The sequence below is a fragment of the Excalfactoria chinensis genome, chromosome 1 (genome assembly GCF_039878825.1).
Source record: "Excalfactoria chinensis isolate bCotChi1 chromosome 1, bCotChi1.hap2, whole genome shotgun sequence".
In the NCBI taxonomy this organism is placed as follows: domain Eukaryota; kingdom Metazoa; phylum Chordata; class Aves; order Galliformes; family Phasianidae; genus Excalfactoria; species Excalfactoria chinensis.
Window position 1 is genome coordinate 145,659,716 of NC_092825.1, and position 26,313 is coordinate 145,686,028.

Here is a 26,313-nt window from a genome sequence, read left to right on the forward strand (position 1 = left end):
TTCTCAGGCAGTACTTCATATAATGAAAATAGTACCTCTATTTTTTACTTGAAGATTTCCAATCAGTAATTTCTAAAATAGCACTTCTTACACTTTCCTACTGTGTCAAACATATCCTTTCCTAGCTTCCATAGTACTAAGAAGCTCTCTGAGTTCACCTTTCATCATTACATTCTCATTACTTTGCTCACAGACATTCTTCATTCTTCCAACCCTATGAGGAGAGGCTAAGGAAGTTGGGGCTGTTTAGTCTGGGGAAAAGGAGGCTGAGGGGAGACCTTAGCACACTCTTCCAGTATCTGAAAGGTTCTTACAGTGAGAGCGGGGCAAGTGTCTTCTTGCTGGTGACAAGTGACAGGACGAGGGGAAATGGCCTCAAGTTGCACCAAGGTAAGTTTAGGTTGGATGTTAGGAAATACTTCTTTACAGAAAGGGCAGTTAAGTACTAGAACAGGCTCCCCAGAGAGGTGGTTGAATCGCCATCCCTGGATGTGTTTAAGAGCCGTCTGGATGCGGTGCTCAGGGATATGATTTAGCAGAGGGTTGTTAGAGTTAGGGTACTATGGTTAGGCTGCAGTTGGACTTGATGATCTTCAAGGTCTTTCCCAACCTGAGTAATTCTATGATTCGGTTGCACAAACCTTTAGAAACTCAATGGTACGCTCCTAAGTCAACAAAGCCCCATCATATCAGCTTGTCTAATAACCCTTCTCTCCTCTGCATTTCTGGGGCAAACACACCACCGGGGGGGGAAAAAAAAGAAAAAAAAATCTGTCTTGCTCTCATAAACATTGAGAAACTCCTCACCTCATTCTGCTTAACATTTATTTATAAAAGACCACTATATAAATACAGGTTCAACGTTACATGACAGATTCTTCCAAGAGAATCTTGAATTTTTATTACTTCTGCTTTCTAGTTAAGAAAATGGAGCAAGGCAAGAGGCCTCACAAACCAATTTAGTACCATACTTTGTGTTACAGGTAGTGATCAGAAAAACAAACATAAAAAATAAAAAGCAAACAAAAACCCAACACAGTAACACCAACAAAACCCTCTCCTTGCGCTCAGTCAAGAAAATGACATTGAAAGTCTATCAAGTTCTAAAAGAAGAGAAGACTGATAAGGAAAATAATTATGCAGAATCTTGAGGAACGAAGTTTCAGCTGTATCAAACGAAAAGATTATGCTAAAAGTAATAAAAAGTCTAACAGAAGAAAAACTGTTAGGAGTTTATACGTCCAACTTCACTCACAATGAGTTATGAGAAGACAAAGAAGAATCTATTCTAAGTGATGTTTGCACAGAAGAACATTAGCATGGTTTAGATTCAGTAAGCTCTGAAGGGGAAAAAGTTATGTATTTGCAAGAGAGAGATCAGGCATCTTGAATTTCCATTTTGAGGCACAGAGCACACCTACACTATCTTTAGGCAAATTTACTGTGTGTGCATGTGATAGGCATTTAAATCCTTGTTAAAAGATCGCAGTTAAAACAATGACCATTGGAATAATGATCACGAGTTTCAGAAAGATGATTTCTGATTCATTCTCACACTTCTCACTGTATTTGAGATGCTCCAGAGCTTCAAAACCAAACACGCACAGCTTACTGCAGATAAAGATCCACTGTCCAGATAAAACACAGGTGCAGAGCAACTGTCTCGAGAATGAGTAAGAAGTTACTTTACTAAACATTGGCTAATGTGTTTTTCTAGCATACTGTCCCTCTAAAGCTTAAGAATTTATGTCTGTGGCAAGAACATGCAAGTGGCAGGTTAGCTGCAGGACAGCAGCAACTGATTTTGAACAGGAAGATGACAAGCAAGAAGGTGAAATTCAGAGATGGGCTCTGTCAGTGTCCAGAGGAGCTGGATACAGAATGCTTACACAAACAGAAATCTGTCTGTAAATATGTGAGGGATTGTTCAACAGTATACAGCTCTCAAGAGGTATTTCTTATATTTTGAAGAAATAACAGAAAAAAGAACAGCTCATGTTTTCTCATTTGAGAAGTGTAAGAAAAGAGAATATGGAGAGATTAGTGTGAAGTATAAAAAGGAGCAAAACTATCCCAAGGCAAGCAGAGGCACTAATTTTCAAGAACGGATGAACTGGAAGAGCAAGAGATCATTACAGTGGTGGAGAAAAACTCAATATGAGTAATAAAGAATGTTGTAGCCTATAGATTAAAAATGTGCCATGTTTACTGCAAATTTATCGGGTTTGCACAGAACATTTCAGGATAGTGTTTTCAATATTTTTTTTCTATTATATGTTCTGCAGTTATCTGGAAACTTAAATATTACAACTATGGAAAGTTGTTTTATTTAAAAATCAGAAAGCAATCTTAATTTTGAAACAATTATTTTATGTTAGTGTTTAGGACTAGAAATGTACTTAAATTTACTTTAAAAACAGAATACAAGATGTCCCCACCACCCCTTAAATTCAAGTCATTTTTTAATAAAAGCAATTCACACGTTTTCTTATAAGCTCTTAAAGTGCCCAGAGGGCTGCCTGCTTTTTGAAAGTTACGTTGATTTATACAGGGTTCATACCTTTCCAAAGATATATTATAAGGAAATGTAAACCCAAGAAGAACCTTTTAGTTACCAACACATACCACACTGTATATTATCACCATATTCAGTGATAAATTTTTGCACGTAGGACTTAGAATTTTAATCTGCCAAATTGGAGAGTCAAGCATCTAAGTGGAGTAAATGAGTAACATTTTAATACTATTTTAGTGGCCTCTGTTTTGCCAGATACAGTTCTTTCGAAGGGCACTTACTTTTAGAATGAAATTACACCTTGTAAATTATCAGAACAAATGCTCACTGCTAATGGATGAGGAGTTGCTTTCAGAAATCTCCGTAAGCAAACTAAGACTACAGTACTCAGCAGCGGTTTTCTAGCATAATCACAATATGCTATAACCTCCATCTTTGGTTAAATCATAGTTAATTTAGCATTGAAATGATCTGTGGCCATAGCACAGTATAGAAATGCTGTCTCTTTTGAAAGAAAAAAATGCTTTAGCACATTTGATAACAAGTTTTTATTTATTAGAATATTTTGACCTTCAACTAGATGGGTCTGCCTAGAAACCGGATAAAGAAACAGATGTCAAGTGAGAAAGTGCACGAGCCTCTTGGAATTATAAGAAACACTTCATCATATTGAAATACCCAAAGACCATTAAGCAAGACTTAGAATAAAAGAAAAGGAGACCAGGCTTAGGATATGAGAACATAAGGCAGATCTCAAACATAGAAGAAATAATGTCATTCAACAAGAAATGAGAAGCCCCTTGGTTTAGCAAATCCAAATGAAAGGCCATGAAGATGATGTAAAAAGAAGAGGCTGGATTTGGAGTCTGTGGACAACAACAACAAAAAAGGAAAGCCACTTCATGAAGGGCAAGCTTCATCTACGCTTTGAAAATGATGTGGCACATGTCCTGAATCAAAAATACTTGGACAGCAAAGCATGGAGTGATGTACTCTTGCTGTCCAACATGGAGGAAAGAAAAAAAATAAGGAAGAACAAAATCCTAAGAATGGCTGAGAAAGGATCCCAACAAAAATTATAATATGATGCCTTGAAGACTGAAGTATCTGGCAGAACGCCATTTGTGTCAGAGTAAGAAAAGACTGAAGATGGACTACACTTACAACAGAATGAAGCCCAACAGATGGAAGGCGTATCAAGGGCCGCCAACGACGAAGACGGATTGACGGACTGGTAGCTTTTGCAGGACCTACATGATTACGTTTAGCCCAGGAGAGGGATGCAGACTGACACAATTGCGAAGCCTTCGTTCTGCTGTGGCTAACCTGAGGCTGCGATGAGGATGGTGGTGAAGACAGCGAAGACGATGACGACTACATAAACATTAGAAAAGAACATACTTAGCTCACTTAAACTTGAAGTAACACATCTGAAAAGGCAACCGCAAAGATGTCCACTATTTATTATACTGTCCTTTAGCTGAACAATTCTACACAGATAATAATCAAGACTATGTTGTATTTGATTGAGATGACAAAAGAACATTGAAACTAAGCAAGGACTCTGTCCAAAACTGAGGTTTATCACCTAATAAGATAGAGGTTATTCACACCCAGTGAACTTTGTAATAAGAACGTAAGTTAACTGACTCATTCTGAAGACAGACTGTTGGAAAGTAAGGAGAGAGGGGATCCAAGTAACTTATTGTGGAAGGGATAGCTGAGAGCAGCAAGAGTTAACAATCTTTTCTATAGTTACAAAAAATGTAACAATTCTTTGGTAATTTGGGAAAGCTATGTTGTGCTACTCAGAGATTTAAAATGAATTGTGTAACTCGTGTGGATAGAGCCCAGAGTTTCTTTACTGTTCCATGTCTAACATAAAAGGAAAGCAAAGAAAAAGGGAATCTTACCGTAGTGAGGTATGCAATTTCCTAAGTTTTTCACCTATTCTTCTAAAATAGCAGGCCAGTGGCAGTATTGCCATTAACACTCAGGATCCCTTTAGTATCCGTAGAAGCAGTAGGACTATGTTAAACCATTCAAATTGTTACTATTAGAAGAAAGACCACAGAAGTATTAAAAAATGACTCTCAGCTGCAACTGACAAAGTTACAGAAATTATATTAAGATCAGAAAGGACCATTGTGATGATTTAGTTTTGATCTTCTGCCCCACACAGGCCACAGGACCAATGAAGTTTTGTTTGGATTAGAACATGTCCACCAAACAAATTCATACATTCAAACTTAATTTATTGACTACCAAAATAAATCTGAGAAAGTCAAAATTTCAAACAATCAGGTCTACACAGCTACAGAAACAGTAATGTTTTCATATGATTTAGTAAATACATTCATCTTAAATGATAAAGTCTTCTTTTCTACTCCTGCTTAATGATGCTATGAACATTGAACAGTGGATTACATTAGTCCTGCTGGTTGTGATGTCAAATCAAGGGCTTACATCTAGCTGATGATAAACCGCTAGCTTATCACTCAACACTGCTTCATCCTCTTCACTCATAAAAAAAAACCCTCTATTCATCTTCATTTTGCTGTGGAGACTAGCTTCAGAGCAAGTAAGACTGCACTGGTCAAGGGATCTGGAGTCAAAAAGGTCAACAAAAAAGCTCTTTTTAAGGCTTTTTTTTTTTTTTTTTTTTTTAAGCAAGCAACAGTGCTGCACTTGTGCTGGGAGGCCTGGCAGCTTGGGGGTGGGCTGCTGAGTGAGTAGGGGTGGAGCTGGCACATTAGTGTCACAGTTAAAACACCCTACGAACATGTCATCACCTGCCCTTGGCACCCGTTGATAAGCTTTTAATAGTCTTGGGGAGCACAGGAGGTGAGTAACTGTTGTTGCTACCCATGAAGAATGGGGAGGTTCAGTGAGTGAGCATAGCCTACACTGCCCATATGGTGCTTCAGCTGTGGGTATGGGGAGGTGGGTCAAGTGCTGAGGAGTGTAAGCGTTGTTCCTCCTTGCTCAGGAGACCAGCTTTCCTCTTGGCAGTCTCTGAGTCTGCAGGCCTAAACATGGCCTCCATCAGACAGAGGGCTTATTCCAAATGGACTGTGGCAACCCAGATGGAGGGCCTGCTCAGAAATGTGTCTGTTCAGGTCTCCAGCTGCAGGGAGTGCCTGAGCCTGCTGCTGCCAGGGGAGGGTGGCAGGGATTCCATCTGCGTGAGGTGTGAGCAGGTGGGTGAGCTGCTCAGCCTGGTGGTGGAGCTCAAGGAGGAGGTGGAGAGACTAAGGACCATAAAGGAGAGTGAGTGGGAGACTGACTGGTGGAGTGACTCACTGGCGTGCCAGAGGGAAGGGTGCTAGGGAGATATCCTCAGAAAAGCGGTTGATCCCCTGTCCTGTCACAGACATGACAGATTAGGAGGGTTGGAAAAGAATCCTGACTCGGCGTCACAGGAGCCCCCCAACCTGCCTACCCTGCTTCTCCAGCTCTCACTAAGCAACAGGTTTGAAATGCTGGAAATTGAAGGGGAGGTGAGTGGTGAGATGATGGAGGATCTGCCTAGGAGGGAGCCTAGAAGAAAGAAGGGTGGTTGAGGTAGGTGACTCCCTTCTCAGAGGAACTGAAGGAAGGCCCCATATGCAGATAGGACCCAAGCCATCGGGAAGTGTGCTGCCAGGAAACTCCCAAAGCTGGCCAGGTCCAGTGATTACTTTCCATTGCTCACAGTTCAGGTGGGCAGTGATGAAATTGCCCAGAGAAGCCCACAAACTATGAAAAGAGATTTCAGGGGTTTAAAGTGTTTAGTTCAAGGAACGGAAGTGCAAGTGATATTTTGCTCTGTACCTTCAGTGGCAGTGAGGGACACAGGCTTGGAAAGCACAGGTAATGAATAATTGGCAGGTTTTTTGATCATGGAACAGTTTACTCAGCCCCTGACCAGATGTCCATGAATGGAACCCACCTAACTCAAAGGGGGCAACAAATCCTAGTGCAGGAGCTAGCAGGGCTTAGCGAACGAGCTTTAACCTGGCTATTACAGGAGAAGGGGACAAAACAGGACTCACATGTGAAGAGCCTAGGGGAACAGCACTTGAGCTCGGGTGAGGCAGATGACTCGGCTGAAGTGTGTCTACACCAAGGTACGCAGCATGGGCAACAAGCAGGAGGAGTTGGAAGCAACTGTGCATCAGGCAAACTATGACCTAGTTGCTATTACCAAAGCATGGTGGGACCACTCTCATGACTGGAGTGCTGTGATGGATGGTTACAAACTCTTCAGAAGGGATAGACAAGGAAGGAAGGATGGTGGTGTGGCCCTTAAAATTATTATTATTTTTTTTTGTTTTGATGTTGAAGAGCTTGGCGTTGGGAATTATAAAGTTGAGTACCTATGGGTAAGGACTGGGAGGAAAGGCCTGTAGGGGCAACATCTTGGTGGGGGGTCTGTTACAGACTGCCTAATCAGGATGAAGAGATGGATGAGGCACTCTATGAGCAGCTTGCGGAAGTCACACAATAGCCAGCATTCATTCTCATGGGAGACTTCAACTTCCCTGATATGTGTTGGAAATATAATACGGCACAGAGGAAGCAGTCCAGGAGGTTTCTAGAATGCATGGAAGATAGCTTCCTTACACAGCTGGTACAAGAGCCCACCAGGGGTGGTACCCTGCTAGACCTGCTCTTCACTAACAGAAAAGGACTGGTGGGAGATGTGAAGGTTGGGGACTGTCTTGGGCAGAGTAACCGTGAAATTGTAGAATTCTCTATTCTTGGAGATGGCAGAAGGGTGACAAGCATAAATGATATCTTGAACTTCCAGAGGGCAGACTTTGACCTGTTCAGGATGCCTGTTGCAGGGGTCCCTTGAGAATCCCTCCCTAAGGGTAAAGGGGTCCAGGAAGCCTGGATGCTCCTCAAGATGGAAATCTTAAAGGCACAAGAACAGGCTGGTCCTGAATGCCGAAAGGCGAGTAGTCATAATGGAAGAAGACCGATGTGAATGAACCAGGAACTACTGTTGAGACTCCAGAAGGAAAAGAGAGTCTATGCCCTCTGGAAGCAGGGACAGGCTACTTGGGGAGATTACAAGGAATTAAGTAGGGAGGAAGACAGAAAGGCAAAAGCCCAACTTGAACTCAGATTGGCCACTGCAGTAAAAGAGAAAAAGAAATCCTTTTGGCTAAGTGAACTGGGTCTGTTTAGCTTTGAGAAAAGAAGACAGAGGGTACCTGATCCAGGTCTATAAATATCTGAGGTGTGGGTGGCAAAGTGGCAAGGCCAGACTCTTTTCAGAAATGTGTGGAGACACGACAAGGGGAAACAGGCAGAAACTGGAACATAGGAAGTTCCGCACTAATTTGTGCAAGAACTTTCTTCACGGTGAGGGCGATGGAGCACTGGCACAGGCTGCTCAGGGGGTTTGTGGAGTCTACTTCTCTAGAGATATTCAAGACCTGCCTGGATGTCTACCTGTGAGACCTGGTGTAGGGAACCTGCTTTGGCAGGGAGGTTGGACTTGGTGATCTCGGGAGGTCCCTTCCAACCCCTGTGATTCTGTGAAATGTATCAGTGATAAGAGAAGAACCAAGGAGAATTTCCATCCTTTACTTGATGCAGCGGGGAATGTGACCACTAAGGATAAGGAGAAGGCTGAGGTCCTCAACACCTTCTTTACATCTGCCTTTAATAGGCAGATCACTTATCCTCAGGGTACTTTATGCTCTGATCTGGAAGTCTGGGATGGAACGCAGAATACACCCCCAGTGATTCAGGTGGATACAGTTAGAGAGCTCCTCCTCCATCTGCACTGTCACAAGTCCATGGGACTGGACGGGCTTCACCCTAGGGAACTGGCAGGGGTGACTGTTGAGCCGCTCTCTGCTATCTACCAGTGCTCCTGGTTATCTGGAGGTGTCCCAGAGGATTGGATATTTGCTGATGTGACTCCCATCTACAAGAAGGGCTGTAAGGAGATCTGGGCAACTACAGGCCTGTCAGCCTGACCTCGGTACCAGGGAAAATTTGTGATAAAGACTGTGATAAAAGACAATATGCACCAGATTATGTTTTACTGTTTGGTAATCTTCTGCTATCAGAATAAACAACGTTTTCAGACTTCATGGAAACTGCAGTATAACAACTGCTTACTTGGAAGCAGTGAAAGAAATAAAATTGAAGAACTGTTGAGAGAAGGAATTTACCATGGCTTTGATGCATTCCACTGATGCTGTTTTTTTTTTTTTTTCTATGAAAAAATTTTAGTACTCTTAGTTTAATTGCTTAGAAACTGTTAGGAACAGTTTGAACACCACCAAATCTTTATATTTAATAGCCCAGAGATTACCAAAATTATAAAATACATTTTTATAGAGGTTTTTGATCTTGTCAATGAATTTACCATAATTCCACACTTCTATTATTCTTAATAATAACATTTAATTTTTCTCTTGTAGTTAATAACGTTAAAATAACGAGAACATATTAAAACATCCCCTGCCTAAACAGACCCAGAAAGAGTTGAGATACTTAAAAACCAGCATATATATTATACAAATTACATAAAATATAATTTACATTATAATGTAAGGCAACTATTACCAATGGCTTTTCATCTCCAGGTGAGTATTCTTCCTCATTTTAACTTTCCATTCATGAAACCTTTTTAACTTTTATTTACTGCATTGGTTAATACCCTTGTGAGATCAATCAAAGAGAAACACCGTCTCCACTGAAAATGTACTTCTGCATTGCAAGACTGAAATTTCAACAGACAGTAAATAGGAATTCTGCCAAAGCAAAGTTAATACTGAATTCTATCTAATTAACAAGGCTGTAACGGCCATAAAATTCCATTCACTGATTTAATAATAAGCATAAATTAAGCTGCAGTCAGCTGAAGCTGTCTGCAACTGAATATTAAAAATACCTACATTAGAACAAAACTACATGTCAGTATTAGTATGAAATTAATGCTAAATACACACCATCAAATAAAGGACACACAGCAGTATATGTCACATTTAATTTAAAATGTGGAAGACAAATCAGAACCTTTAACATTCTATTCAGACAAGACTCATTAACAGCTAGCAAACTGCAGGGAAAAGAAACTAACTTCACAAGATGAAAAAAAAATAAAATCACAGGAGAATGCTTTAGTGTTAAAAATTATAACATTTCAGATATTTGAAGTCGTAAAAGAAAAAGGCTGAAATAGAATTCAACGTTACTGTCAGAAAAACTGGTAAGCACATTAAATTAATAGTCCATAATACAAAAATACATTACTAGGAAATTAAAAGTTTTCACGGAATAGATCCAAAAAGAAGGTTCAGGAAATTCATTTCTGCCCCACTTCAAGACCTATTTCTATGTGTAGCTAATAATAAAGCCTAGAGCCATTTAAATCTAAGATCTCAAGAAAAAGCACTCTGAAAAGTTTCCACAGGTCCCAAGAACTGTACAGGTTTAAAAGTGCATATGTTTAATAACGCTGAGTAGCTCAGGTCCCAGCTCATGCCCAAATCTATCAGGCTTTAGAAAGACAGCATCTGTCTGCTCAGTCCAGACAACGTGTGTAATGCACTGAAGATCTGACGGGACTGAGTGGCATTTGCCACTGCAACCATTACTGATGAATTTCAGATAAAAAAATTTCTCCATCTAGAAGTTCAAGTTAAGTGCACTCCTTTAGTGGAAAGCCTATGCCCCTTCGTCTCTCCGCCTCTAAGGAGGGATCCTTGTCTGTCAACTGATAAACTATGCTGGGACCAGGGTTTTCTTCTTTCCTCCATTTTGAGGTGCCACTGTGTGGAAGCAAATGCTAGTTGAGCTAATACAGAGATCAAGGGAGGTCTGACTGTATATTATCATCACTGGAAACTTTGGAAATAGGAGATAAAATACTGTTAGTTCTGGTCTTTGTTTCCAGAATTAGTCGTATGCACAGCCCTGGGATCAGAGGCCCTATCACATGTTCTGCATAGGCTCAGTTGTGTTATCTATAAGCACACAACAATTCTGCCCAATAAACTGCTTGTAGCCATACTACATGGCACATGCACAGTAAGCCCTGTAGTAGAGATGGAGGAATGTTGAGAAGACACTAAAAAAAAAATAAAAATGCAACTTTCCCAGCCAAAAGGGCAACATAAGAGTTATTTTAGCTTTAAGGTTACATTCAGAAATGATATTTCATATCTACCATTTTTCATATCTATCATATCTATCAAATTATATTTCATATCTATCATGATAGATATATCATATCTATCATTTTTCCACCACCTTTTGAGGCCTTCTTTGCTCTGCTAAAGTAATTACTCATGATTGGACTAAACACCATATATGAAAGAGTCTGTATTGCAGTATGATGTGCGATGCATGTTTTTCTTCTTTAGAAGTCATGGGTCTCAGTATTTTTTCATATCCAAATTAAATCTACACATTACACAATCTGAAAAAGATCCTCCTTCTCTTTCTTCCTTCACTTCTTTAACAGCTTCATTAAGCCTGTTTTGGTGGTACTTCTGAGGATGGTTAATTTCCTTCCAGCTTTTATAAAAAGCACATCCAGAACACTGAAAATAAGCCTGTCAAAGGAAGTATACCAGAGGTAGGTGCTCATCTACCCCTGAGTGGATCATGAGCTCATCTCCAACAGCACACCAGCAGAATTCACACAAGTGGGAGACATTTTGAAAACCTCAAATGCAGGAAAAGCCTTTTTTCCTAACTGAAACTTCATTATATACAACACAGTCCTGCACAACATACAAACTGCCAGGAAATCAAGGTTGATGATGCTCAGTGTTCATGGATCTATTATCGGCATTAATATGTATTCAAAGTGTGACTAGTTTTCAAACTGAATTGGACTATACCTGCCAGCACAACAACTTCTGCACCAGTACATTTAATGAGTGTTTCTGCAACTAACAAGGAGAAAATCTTCACAGTATCCTTTATGTCAATTCAATAAAGGATTAAGATGGACAGTATTCCAAGAGTACTACTTATCTATACATATGGATAATGACATAACTTAAATACAAGCAAAAATGCTGATGAGATCAGAGCACCCAAAAAGACTTTCCAAAATTAGTTATAATTTATCTGAGTCTCAATACCTACATTTAAATTCTATGGCCTATGTTAGGCAAAAGTCAAGCTAGATTATCACAATGGTGACTTCTGTGATCAAAAATTAGTTTAAAAAAATCCAAATTTTGGGGAGCTCTGCAAAATCCTGATTAACTACCTTTTTTAAACAGTTTTTACTCTGAAGATATTTTTTCTTAAAATCAACTGAACAGCACTGTTGCACACCCAAGTACGTATTTTTAGTGTCCTTCCTTGAGGAAAGCAGCTTGATGCCACGTAAGTTGCCTGAGTAATTATTGCCTACCAACTGGCTCCAGCTGTATGAGTGAAGCGGTAACCGTCTGAAGGACGGTAAGTTCATTCTGCTTTTTTTCCCCTAGATTAGTGATTGGATAAAGAGAGCCAAAGCAGTTTCTCTGCTGCCAGAGAAAAAAGCTCAAGTGTGAACTCAACCACCACCTGTCATAAGGAGCTTGCAAAGTGCCAGTGAGCAAGCATGCCAAGAACCTGCTACTTACTCTCTCTGACACACATAGTGCAGGAACAGCACCAGAATGTTATGGATTGGGGAGATGTGAGATGTAAAACAGTAGAAACACTCTGTTAGTTTCACTTGTTTCTCATATACTTGGTATTTGAATCCACAAGCTAATTTATGGGTGCGAATATCCTCTATATCCTCTATAGTTTTACTTAATCCTAAGAAGCACAGTTCCTCTGTGCAAATTTCACAGTTAAGCATAAGACTCAGAATAACAGTTCAGAACAATACCGTATTAATAACTTATTAGTTATTTGCTCAGAAGAGTAAAGAAGTCAGATTGATGCGTGTCTCCAACACTGACACACAAGTCATACAGAGTAATGCCATGAGTCAAAGACTAACCAAGTATAATTTCCAAAATCTTTTCATACCACTTTAGTATGCTTATTTTTACACTTCTTGCTGCGTAAGCTGAAAAAAGAAAAAGCTACAGGCAGCATCATTGCCTTTACAGAAGGATTACGTCCTTGTTTTGTAATGCTAGGATAGACAAAAAATCATCTTAGAAGTAGTTGTATAATTGTTTTTACATTCTCCAGAGATGCGAGTGTTTCTTTACAAGACTGTATGGATTATTCAGAAGAAACACTGAGGAATATGGACTATTTAAAAATAAAAATAAAAAAAAAAAATCAGTCCCACATGTTCTTGGCAGCAGTGAAAAGGAAGCTCCTTTATATTTCTGCTCTATCAATAAATTCTGATCCCACAGGGAGCCAGAGATCTCTGAAAGTTCAAGTTTTACAGCAGTTGAGAACAGAGTGCCTTGACTCTACTTAGCTCTTGCCAACATTAACGACTGTTAACTGTGATCAAAGTCTAACTTAGAGCATTCCAAGCAAGATTATAGTTTTCAGGACACACTAAACAAGTTTACAGACTACAGTTGGCAGTTATGGTTCAAGTTAAGGAAGAAGTCAAGCTGGGGTAGCTTTTTGAGTGGCTGCCAGTTTCAATTCATGTGAAAAACATTCTTGATCATACTTATGAATGCTGGTGGGCAGATATTTCAGTTCTTGGTGAACATCTGAGATCAGTTCTTAATTCTGACAGCCAGGCACCAATATCGTTTTTCAAAACTTAAGGGCTTTTTTCATAGCAGTCCAATGAGGTGCAAAAATGTTGCTTTCATTGGAGGTGGCAGCTCACATGCACCACCTCAGTCTTCTCATTTCAGAGCCTCATGTAGCCACATAGACAGTTCTGATAGCCAGAACTATCAGTTGGTAAATATACGTATGCAGTGTACGAAAAAGAACAAACAGGAGATGTTACAGAATCAAAGGCAGTGTGTTCTCTGCTCCTAGAGATAGCTGGTATATTTTATATTCCAGTTCTGTTTTCTTCTCTCTTACATAATAACTAGTAACTGAAACACCATACATAAAACTTCATTTACTTGGACAGATTCAATATCCTCTAAGGAAGAAGAAAAACCAACAGTAGTCCTAGAGGCTCCTAATTTTCTCCTAAGAATTTAGACCATCGAAACCAGAAGCTTATTCTCCAACCAGTATCAAATACATTGGCATTTCAAGTGGCCTTTAAACATATCAACTTGCATTTATTTGTTTGCTCAAAACATTATTCTGGGCTATGCTGGAATAACGTTTAAAGAAGTAAACTTTCTAAAGGCTACAAATCGCATGCTGCTAAGTACTAATGCATTGGCCATGCTAAAAACTTCCCAGTCCAAAAAAACATTCAGTCTTAAACACAGGAAGTGTTTCTATACACCGCAAATACCACAGTACATACAAAGATGTTTGCTCTATCATTTGAATTTTGAAACAAAAAGGGATAAGGGAAGCCACATGTAAGCATTCAGCAATACCTTGATTTTGCTCAAACAGGTTGTCAGTTACGTAACACTACAGCTATTTGAGTATTTACTGCCTACGTCAGCAAAAGCTGATGTAAGTCCAGTTTGCTAGGCCCCATGAGTTTGCTTCTAGCACTTCTCTGACACCATTAGCTCCTACAAGGCCATAGAACAAGCTGTTTCATGAAGCTGATGGAATACAGTTGCATTTTGTTTTTGTTTTCCGAAGGTAACCTGATAATCCAGAATGATTTCAAACTGCCAAGGACACACAGCTGGCCAAAACTTCATATACTATTACCTGTTTGGGATTTGAACAAGACTTAAGCATGTCAAAGCATTCAGAAAAGCAGAAGGTAAATACAGACCACTCTCTAAATTTTATTCATTGGCCAAAGGTCAATCAGACTTTTACAAGTATTTCATATGCTATAGCTTGCCTTTTTCTGCACTGTAGAACTGCACCGCAGTTGATTGCAAAGTAGTTGATATGGATGTCAGTAATATATGAGCAGAAATTTTTGTTCTTTTACCCACATTATTACAGCTAAATATTAAGAAGGTATTTAAAGTATCACTACAGACAGTATTTTCTAGCTAGAACAGCTTTACTAAAGTTATCATAGCAAATGATCCTGATCTGTGTATATTGTTACTTTTTCTCTTAGATTATACTGTAACTTCTTCATTAATGATCACTGTCGATCAGATGGCTCACATGGATGCCCTGGCATCCACAGGTTGTATTCTTTCTATTGTTTTTGAATAACTGTTATAAGAGGGTATCGGAAGTGTTAAGATTTGTGGTAGCTCAGCATGTCAGCAGTTTCTGAACTGCTGAAGAGGGCACGGCAAGAGCAAAAAAGAAACTACTGCTCAGCAAGACATGACAACATAAGGTCCAGCTTAAAAGACTGCGCAGATCTCCAAAGAAGCAAGTTATCTTCTAGTATTTGAAGGGAACATATAAACAGGAAGGGGAACAACTGTTTACAGGGGTGGACAGTGACAGGACAAGAGGGAATGGTTTTAAACTAAGACAGGGAAAGTTTAGGTTAGATATTAGGAAGAAGTTTTTCACTCAGAGCGCGGTGACAGACTGGAACAGGTTGCCCAAGAAGGCTGTGGATGCCCCATCCCTGGAGACATTCAAGGCCAGGCTGGATGTGGCTCTGGGCAGCCTGGTCTGGTGGTTGGCGACCCTGCACATAGCAGGGGGTTGAAGTTAAATGATCATTGTGGTCCTTTTCAACCCAAGCCATTCTATGATTCTATAATCTTTTCCATCATCTTCAGACATTCGAGGCACTGTAAATAGAAGTATGTGCCCAACCCAAAACGTTAAGAAAAAGCAAAGACTACACGTCAACAAAAAGATCTTGAATAGTTGACAGCTGTATTGGTGTCATCAACAGCTGCCTTTTAGGAGAGACAGAGGCAAAGGATTTAGAAAAAATAGCTAACTGGTAAATAATGAAAGTTTTCCTTTTTGTTCCCAAGAGCACAGTTGTCATCTCTGGCAAAAGAACCAACAAAAGAAACAGATAAAAAAACGCCTACAACTTCTGTTTAAAGCTGAACCTGGAAACCCGCCATAGATCACTGGACCTGTCCAGCTTTATCAAAAGCATTTAGACCTTTTTTAGGCACCTTCAGATATGAAACAGCAGACACTTGAGAAGGATGAAGTTCCAGCAGCAGAAATGCCAAGAGAAAGAATGTTACAACAGTCTTACATTAATTGCCCTTCTTCAGATCGGCAATGGAACACATGACAAGAATCAAATCACCCTTAAAATCCCTAGGATCAACACCATGCTTCTCCAGCAGAATTATTCACAGATTTTCCTGTTTGCAACTCTCAAATCATTTTAAACAGCCCTATCTTATTTAAACAGAGAATTATCTGTATTGTTTTATCTATTTATTTCTTCCAGCGTAGTAAAGAAGTAAAATCATGGAGCCAAAAAATCCAATAGCATTAACACAAAACTGGTCTGAATGGTCATCATTATACTTCATCTAAATAGATCTCACACTAATGACAAATGCCAGAAGCGTAGGAACATCTCTGTCTTACAGCAACCACTTGTTGAACACAGCAGTTCACTAACATCAAAATTACACAGTTATTACATCCCGTCAAATACCTATTTTTCTTTTCCCCTCTTTCATCCCCCTCACACAGAACTTTTCTTTAAAACACAGAAAACTATAAGTCTGATTGCCAGCTGTTCTAGACCAGAAATAAATCCTACAACTTACAGACAAGAAGAATGAACAAATAAAATATGTAGACACTGGAAAGGTAGAATTGCTTTACTTTTATTTCTAGGTTGACCTGCCTTCTTTGCAGGTATGAAATACCCACATACACGAACTGAAACAAGAGCAGAACATCCGACAGCAAAGAGTAAAAATAAAGAAGTCACTGAGATTAAGAAAAAAAAAAAAAACAACACAACAAACTCATGCCTTATTTAGCAAGACTGTCAGGAGAGATCAACAATTAGAGACTTGATTGAGCAGCATTAAAGGCGGAATCCTAAACACCTCAGAAATCAGAAAAGAATATCATCACAGGAGAACCCATCAGTATGCTATTTTTGTCTCTTCCACAGCTGAAGATTACAGAAAATTTCCTGTTTTCTTTACTCCTCAAGATAATGACCAATGGTGTGGCAGTGTGTTTTGCAAGAGGGAGAAGAAGAACAGTGCCTTGAAAGCAGTAGCAGTCTCTTACCTAAATCAGCAAATCTGACTGCCATACTTCACATTTTGGGAAGTGATTCTATTCATTGCTGAGTTTAAGCAACGTCTGCAGAAGAATTTGAGTTGACAGCAGAATGCAACACCTATTTGAAGCACAGAACTACTTGCAGAGCAGGTTGCTCTTAAGAACTACACAAGCCAAGTTATTCAATTAAGTTATTCATGTTGAAATAGTAAGCCAGCTCACTCTCTTAATTCTGTATGACACCTGGAAAGGACTTTTTGTTTGCAATGACTGTTAAGCAACTACATAAGCCATTTTATTCAAAGGAGAGATTTGCATGAAAAGCATCTTTGCTATTAAGTGGTGGGAAGTGTGGAACAGAACCCAAAATATTTAGGAAGGAAAACATATTCTTTTCCAATGCTCTGAAAGGAGGTTTAAATTCCCAGGAAAACAATCCTAGTAATAACAGATATGAAGGAGGAATGAGATTCTCTTCTTTCTTCATCCAAGAGTGTGAGAAACTTACCCTGCATGACAGATCAACATCCTTAAATGACCTGCAGACATTAACATCAGCATCTACAAGATCACGCTGTTCATCAATCCCTCCATCATTACATGAAACAGCAACAGTTATAGGGTTCCACTGAAGGGAACAGACTATAAGATTAACTCACGCTCAACCCTACATTACATCTGACAGTATATTCACATTTCACATATTTTGCTTTGCTTATAAAGAACTGTACTTGAAAGCAAAGCAATTCCTTCACTTGTGTGACTTCAACCAGGAATCCAATTAATTTGTGGAAGGCTAAGAAATTAACCTTATTGGTGGATTCTATTCTTACTTAGAAGCTTCCTGAATCCTTATAGAGACACTCAGGAATTATATTGCCCTTGCATCCTCTTTTCCACTCATTCCATAGTTTCTGTAAAAGTACACAGACAAAGTATTCCCTGGATCAATATCACAGTATACCAAAGCAACTAAATAAGTTATTTAGTTTCACAAGTGTCTAAGTAAAAAAGTCAGTCTTTAGCAATGTGTAGAATAACCTCCATAACTGCCCACTATTACTGAGATCGGCAAGAATACCTGCAAAAGGACTATCTGAAGAGACCAGAATATTTGAAGTCTCTCATTTAGAAGATGAAGAGAAATCTGAAGCTGTACAAACATCTTATTGAAATGCAGAACCCTCCCTGATTGATTTAGAGAAAGTTCAGAAGGGTTAAAAAAAAAAACTACACAACTCATACTACCATAAAGGAAGATGAATATCAATATTAGAAATGATTAAAACAATTATCTTAAGTCTCACCCACTCTTCACTTTGATTAAGTACAGGTTTCCAGATGGTGGGATGAGGGGAAGCAGAAAGGTCTGCTTTGCTTTTTACTGCAGTGTGTAGGACATACACCACAAGCCATAAGAAGAAAAAAAGCTTCACCCACTGTACTTCAAAAGAAGAAAAAAGGAAGTAGATGAGCCACTGAAGTCACAGACAGACAAGGCAGTGCTACCAACAACCTAATCAATTTTTCTGCTGTATAACAGATACTGAAATCTGAACTAGAAAGATAGGGAACTGACTTAGTATGAGTAGGGACAGAAAATGCTGAATGTTAAACCTGTGTATGCCTTCTCTGACTGACAGAGATGTTCTGCTTTTGAGCCTGAAAACAAACCAACTGCCACGGGAACTTTAGTAAACTTCCCTCTCTCCCAAAAAATAATCAAAAACAAACAGCCAAAGAGAAAACACCAAATACACTCCTTCACAAAACTTCATCAAGGTCAGTTTTTTTACTCAGTATCAATCTCACAGCTCAGTGAAAATAAATGTGTTACACAGATCCTTTCAAAATTGACTTAATTTTTGAGGTTCTGTTCCTATATTTGATGAAGTACTGCAAAGTATAACATGGAGCATACACAGCTCCCTGACAGCTAAAAAAGGAATGGTTTTAACCATACATAAAGGAGCATTGTGCAGAAATGATCAAGCAGCAAATTAAATCTCTTTGTTCCAAAACATAGATCTTTATTTCTTTGTTGGTTTATTTTATGGCACTCAATCTTTTGGGATAAAAAGTTTATGAATGTATCTATTACTGAAAATTCATCTGAAGTAATATCTATTCACAAACAACGTGAGTTCTGTAGTATTTCTTTTACTGAACTAAAACATTTCAAACTCTTACACAACGTTCATTTAATTTGTATGGCTGCTGTGGATTGTACATCACAATGTCTTAATCCCAGCTTTCATTAAAGCACAATTTCTGTCTCTTTTATAATGAAATAAACATTGAAGACATCATCTGTATTATAGAAAGGCCTTACAAAGCCTGTAAAGCTTCCTGTGCATTTGTTTTCTCCACAATAGTATTTCATTTCATGCCCTAATTGCTGACTGATGCAGTTCTGCAAACTAAGCAATAACCTCAGTTTCCCAATAAATCTTTAATATGCTTGTTTTAAACTCTATCATATTCCACTCAAAGTAGCTATTAACAAATGCGTTAAACATAGAAAACAAGACAAAATGAATACCTCAGTCTGACCTTCATGGGCACTGGATTCATGAGTGACACGAATTGCCTAAAATTAAAGTACATTTCAATCAGATTTTAAATAAAGTGCTTAAATTACTTTAAGAATCAATGTATACTCTTCTTTTTAATCAAATGCCACAGCTGTAAGTTCTTTTGTTCAGTGCTTACAATAGACAGGTAAAGAAATTAGACAAGAAACAATCTCCACTTCCAAAGAAAAATTTCATCAGATTCAATTCAACTCAAACACCTGACAGTTTGTAATTGCCCTTTAACACACAGAAAACAGTGGTGAAGAATGAGTTCCTGGCTTAAGTAAGCACAGCGCTCAGGTAGAAGCTGAAATTGGACATCTTGTGTCCAGCACTTCTGCGGAACATTTCATCAAATCTCTACCGTTCCTGCTTGTTAGTACTTCCCTCACTTGTATTTAACATCCTTATTCCCAAGAGCACCTCAATAAGGTTGAACTGAACTCATGATTTGGAAGTCATTAGGTTATTCATTTTGACAGGTGGTCATTACCATCATGAGCAACAGCACTGTTCTGACTTTCCGTCAGCACACAGATCTTCCATCACATCCTCTAAATCAGCACTAATAATGATCAAACTAACCACACTATCTGTTCACTCATCTAATTGTCAGCAATGATGAGTGAAGAGAGATTATATTTCAGTTGAACTGGTCCCTTGGGTGCTACAGCTAAAGGCATAAATGGAAGGAGGAGGCAGGACTGTCCTTTCAGTCCACTCTGCTGGCAGGTAGAAATACTTCAAACTACCAAAGCACGTATTTTTGCAGCAACTATCTGATCACAAGCTCACACAAACTCTGACTGTTTAAGCAATTCACTGGATCAAGCCCCAAGGATAGTACTTGCTCATGCAAATAATTCTTAAATTGCTTAAAAAGAAAAAAAAAGAGAAAGATACTAACTTCGTAAGTTTCTAGATATTTGGCCCTCTCTTCAGGAGTCATAGATAAAGAATCTTCTAGGAACTTCTTCAGTGATGAATTGGTTTCTTAAATATAAAAAGAAGACACATTAACATACTTTGTATCATGCTTTAGCTCCTACATCATCAAATCTTACAGATTGCTTAAATCCAACAAAAGATTTAAAGATACAATTACACTTACAACACAAACGCCTACTGCAAGAAGAATTGCTACCTGCTGCAGATTGAAACGTTTTGAGTGCTCTACACTTGAATTAGTGCGAAAAACTGGTTTTATAATTATAGGCAGAAGCGTCCTTTCAGCGGAGATGCACAGAGAAAATAGGACACAACCCATCAGTCCCTTAATACCTTCCCCAGTAGTAAGAGAAAAAAACAAACAAACAGCAATATCACAAAAAACAAGCAAGCAACCAAATAATGCTTACCAAAGTTCATTTTCTCTCTGTTGTTGGCAATAGCATGAATTAGCCCAATTGTCCCACAAGCATTGTTGATGGTTTGCTTCATGAAATACACTGATGATTTGACATCTTGCCCCTTAGCTTTTATCCTCTCCTCTTCTTCTGTTCTGAAGGTCTCATACTAGGATGAAAGTTTTAGAATTTTCACAAACCATATAGATACTGGCTATATCATCCAAGCAAAACAACTTTGCATAAGTAACAGCTGCCCCATAAAACCAAAACCTATCTTGCAACTCTTAACAGAGGTGGTAAAACCAGCTTACGTAGACTTGCTCAACTGAAAAGCTCAGCATCATATCTATATCAGGAAAAAAAAGAAGTAACACTTAAATGGTCACTTCGAAATGTGTGTTATCTGACAGCATGTCAAGAATGTTCTAAGTATTTCCTTGATCTGAGCACCTGTCATCATCTCTCTTTATACCAACCACAAGTTCTTAAGGATAGAGGTTTCAAAAGCACCATCAAGCAAACTGTAGTATTTCAGATGTTTAACCAGTATGACGCATTCTTACAAGTTCCATCTTTATATATTGCACTTTTTTCCAGGAATGTTAAGTAAGATTCGTATAATGCTCACAGCCTTAAAATGGCTCTTTAAAAGCCATGATCATAAGGTAAACATTTACTTTTCTGTAGTAATAAAGACCATTTAGTTTGATTCGACAATCTCAAATACTACTGTAAAGCTCATCATTGATTAAGAGTGAGCAAAGAAAATCTGTTTTGTTGTGCAGCGGGTTTTTTTCCCTCCCAAGATGCCACCTTAAACAGAAAAGGATGATTAAACAGACAACAAACCCAATGTAAATGTTATAGAAGATTCTGCTATTTCCTCCTTTTGCCTAGCTTAGACCATCTGCAGGCACAAAATACTGACATAGATGGACTTTTTATGTAATTATGATGACTGTAAAGTTTGAATGTTGAACAGAGTGAGGAACATATGAAAATTTTCTCAGTCAGTAGCAGACAAATGTTTCCAGCATATGGATTGCATGATGCAGCTTATCTCAATGTTCTGAATGTTCTAAGTAATAGAAAGTGCATTCAGAAAACATTTTAAATTGAAACCACTTATCAACAAATGAATAAGGAAAGTTTTCATTAAGGAAAAAATGTCATGAAATGTATCATACAGATCAGATTAGAGAAGTAATACAGCTTCCAATCACTCCCTGTCAAAATAAATAAATAAATAAATAGATAAATAAAAATTGCTGTGAATACTAAAAATACATAAATTTTGAGCAAGGATTGACCCAGATCATCTCAAGAGTTTGCTTCCAGCATGGGCTATCCCTTAGAATCATAGAATCCCAAGGTTGGAAAGGACCTATAAGATCATCTAGTCCAACCGTCCTCCCTTTACCATACCTACAGAAAACCCCTAAACCATATCTCCTAGCTCCCTATCCAGACTCTCCTTGAACACTGCCTTGATGCACATTCACTGGAACAGGCTGAAAATGCCCAGTGCTCACTCTAATTCACACTGTCTACAACCTACAATGCAGACGAAGCAAGTCATTAATCTTTAACCTAGACAATAACCCTAAGATTATCTGTATGCTGACAAGAGTATCCGGCCCTAAAAGCAAACTGATATATACTGAGGGGAAAAGAATGGGTGGGAGTAAGCAGTAAATATAGATATATACTCTTACACCTTAAAAATAGACCCCAAGTGTCCAAGAAATAAAAGCCATACTGGTACTTGATGATAGAATTGATGACTGAAGTTTTGTCAGTGAAGAAAACAGAAACTCAAGGAATACTTGCAACTGATAATATTCCACACTTCACCTCTTACTTTGCTCCTGCTATTGAGGCTTTCTGCTAAAAGTAGCAGAACTGTGCCTTTTCAGAGTGCATTTTCAAATTCTGAATTGTCTGCAAGAGAAAATTACATAAAGTTTCTCTCCTTCCCCACTCCGATTAAAACACTTGAAGATAAACTGGAAATATGCACAGAAGGTTATCAAAAGAAAGTTCTGAAAGAAGCATCCTGTTGTTTGTTTCTAATCAAGAAGTCTCTGAATAACGTTTCAGTCTCATTTTGATTTTGACACCAAGGCACAAGGTTCACATAACAGTTTGGGTTAGAAGGAACACGAAAAATCTTCTAATTCCAACCTCTCTGCCATGGCCAGGGCTATCCTCCACTAAATCAGGCTACTCAAACCCCAACCCAACAAATCATTCCCATTTCGCTTACAACAAAAGTGGTCATCTCATTATTAAATAAACATTTACCTTCTCTGTTATTGGAAAGAGAAGAAGCACTGCACATACAGGTCTTGGCACCATGCTAAGCAGTTCTGGTTCCATACCATAGACATCTACAAATTGCCAGTCAGGATGTATACCTAACTGCTTGAGAAACTGGAAAAGAAGACACAGAGTAATATTAAGTGAGTAGTCAAACATACATAAGCATAATTAAGCATTTACAATGTGAAATACAATGCATTATCATGAACTTCCCAAAATCTTAGAATTAAAAAAAAAAATAAAAAAATTAAATTGTGCTAAATCAGGCTGAATAGTTCTGATAAAGACACACAAACTCCCCATGTTTTACATGTCATATATAAAGCTTAAAAAGCTTTATGAATAAGAAGAAACAAGTACTATTTACTAAGGCATTAAACCTATTCTGAAAGTTGTTTTTTTGTTTTGGGGTCTTTTTTGGTCACTTTATTCACTTTAAGTGGAAACCACAGGTTAGAGTATAAATGAAGAAACTCATGATGTTACTTCACACCATGAGTCGTTCAGAATATCTGGTGCCGGTTCCCTATATTGGAGGTATTGGGCATCAGTAATTTAAAGCTGGGGTTGTTGATGGTTTTATGAACAGAGACAAGAACACACTTTTTCCTAAGTGTACATTTCAAAACACCCTTTTACATTCCTTGAAATCAAGAATCCTTTGAAACTATGACAGAGTAACATACTTTGAAATAGATAAAGTAATAATCACATCTCTTCAAGTAATTCTCTGTTGCTTCTTTAGAACTTCTGAAAGGAATTTAAGTTAAAAGCTTTGCTGTCATCTCTCCTGTGCTACAGCTAGGTACCAAAACGCAACAAGTGATTTTGGATTTGTTACCTAGCACACTGCTACTTAAGAAGGGAAGAAAGAGCAACTATAAGATCTATTAAACTTGGACAACCATAATGCTGGGAGTTGGTTGAGAGAACAGGGAGGACATGATGACATCAAGGACATAACGACCTTGTGAGGAGGCTTTGTGAGGCAGAGGGATGGAGACCAGGCCGCGAGGGTCTCGAGTTGTCATGGTGTCGGGGTATTGTTAAACTGTTTAGTTGGGGGTGAAAGGCAGCCAATCATTTGTTGTGCCGTGTCGGGGTTATCCAATCGTATTATGCCACGACTGCTGTTGGAGGGTATAAAAGGCTGTTCATGCCGTGATAAAGTTCTACTCAGTTGCTAATTCATATTGAGTCGTCTCTGAGTTCCACAATCCCGCTCCCGCAAAATGGCGCCCGAACAGGGACCCGGTCGCGCTTGAGGACAACCAAGGAACGATCGGGAAGTGTGCCGCGGGGGAAAGGACGGCGGCCGGGAGTGCACCGAAGCTGCAACTGACGAGCGACATGGAGCTTGAGGTAGCCCTGTCTTTATTACAAAGCTTCTTAGAGAAGCGGGGGGTGAAGCTCCCGGCCAAAACGCTGTCGGCGCTGGTCGCGGCAGGTCGGGCTAAAGAGCAGTTTAAGGACTTGAATGCCGCCCTTTTTGAAGTCAGGGAGTGGCGGGCATTCGGGGATGATCTGTGGGACGCAATTTTAGTCGAACAGAAACATGCTAAGAAACTGCAGGCTCCCTGGCGGGAGGTTCCTAACTGTTTGAAACGCTACTATATGCAACGTGCTACCGCTCAGCAACCGTGCAGATCCTAAACGCAAGAGGCGACGGGAAGGCGTCAGGCTCGTCGGTCCCGGCCCCACGCCGACCGTCCCTGAGGTGTCAGCACGCCATCCTGCCGCGGCGTCTGGCACGCCGGATCCTGCGACGGCGCCTACTACCCTGCCCGTGTCGCCAGAGCCCCCGCCTGAGTTTCGGCCGTAAGCTCCTCACCCCAACGAGGACGCGTATTCACCGCGGTGAGCTGGGGGGGACAGGGGGCGGCTGCAGCGATGTACCCCGGGGCGGGAGTGGTTAGCTGTTTTGCGACGCAGCGCTAGAAGGTGAATGGGGTGTGACTGGGGAGTTATACAACATGCATTCCCTGTGGTTCATCAACATGAAGATGAAGGCTAGGTGGTCTGATATGTTAATTTTGATTGGAAATTGCTACAGCAGTTAGAAAATACGGTTGCAGAAAACAGGTTACAGTCTGAAGCAGCCAGGTTTTATCCTCCTGTTCCTGAGTCAGACAGGTGCAACCATTCACGAGATCGAGCCTCGAATGAATGTAAGGGTAACATGGGCCAATTCTGTTAACCAGTCAGATTTCTGTCTTGGTCTACAGTCTGTTTCAAATGTGTTTGATAGGTCTTCGATACTTAACTGATCAGAATTGTTTTATGAGTTTATTAGTAACAATAGTTTGTCTGTTAGAAGTCTTTCCGCATGCTTAATTAAAAACTTAAATGTCACTCTTCAATGGGAGTCAGAGAGGACATGATGGCTTCAAGGACATAATGACCTTGTGAGAAGGCTTTGCGAGGCAGAGGGGTGGAGACCAGGCAGTGAGGGTCTCGAGTTGTCATGGTGTCGGGGTATTGTTAAACTGTTCAGTTGGGAGTGAAAGGCAGCCAATCATTTGTTGTGCCGTGTTGGGGTTATCCAATTGTGTTATGCCACGACTGCTGTTGGAGGGTGTAAAAGGTTGTTTGCGCCATAATAAAGTTGTACTAAGTTGCTAACTCACATTGAGTCGTCTCTGAGTTCCACAATCCCGCTCCTGCACCATAATCTAAAACCCAAGTGCTTGAATTTTAAACAATTCATCATGCATCCCACCCAACACTACCTGAGGAAATCTATTTGTCAATACACCTGCAGAGAGGATGTTTAAGAAGCCTGAGAAGAGCGAACCCAAGTCATACAATCGTAGAATGGCCTGGGTTGAAAAGGACCACAATGATCATTTAGTTTCAACCCCCTACTACGTGCAGGGTCACCAACCACCAAACCAGGCTGCCCAGAGCCACATCCAGCCTGGCCTTGAATGCCTCCAGGGATGAGGCATCCACAGCCTTCTTGAGCAACCTGTTCCAGTGCGTCACCACCCTCTGTGTGAAAAACTTCCTCCTAATATCTAACCTAAACCTCCCATCTCAATTTAAAACCATTCCCCCTTGTCCTATCACTATCCACCCATGTAAATAGTCATTATGTAATCCGCCTTTCTCTTTCTTTCTTCCATAATTTACCCAGTGAACAGATTCACACACATGAGAATTAAGCAGCAGTTATTCCACACTTAAATAGATTCATATTAACATAGATAAGCCTGCAAGATATATGAGAAGCATCTATTTTTTTAAAACAAAATAGAAGAACTGTCTCCCTCCTGACAAAAGATCCCTTCTATTAAGAAGAGAAAACTTGGCTTTGTTTTAAATCAACAACACCACAGAACATCTACTACAAGGGAGGCAAGACAATAGAATA

The 26,313-nt window shown here is 39.5% G+C and overlaps 1 protein-coding gene across 2 annotated transcripts in view; it reads right to left on the reverse strand.

Annotated features, from left to right (window-relative positions):
- Positions 1–26,313, reverse strand: part of UCHL3 (ubiquitin C-terminal hydrolase L3) — a 40,559-nt gene that overhangs the window by 8,461 nt on the left and 5,785 nt on the right. For both annotated transcript variants that reach the window (XM_072333248.1, XM_072333254.1), the window contains 4 exons: positions 22,923–23,051; positions 20,628–20,784; positions 20,177–20,262; positions 19,236–19,283 (listed from right to left, as the gene is read on the reverse strand). In XM_072333248.1, the coding sequence (XP_072189349.1) occupies positions 19,236–19,283; positions 20,177–20,262; positions 20,628–20,784; positions 22,923–23,051 (420 nt within the window). The remainder of the gene's footprint in view (positions 1–19,235; positions 19,284–20,176; positions 20,263–20,627; positions 20,785–22,922; positions 23,052–26,313) is intronic.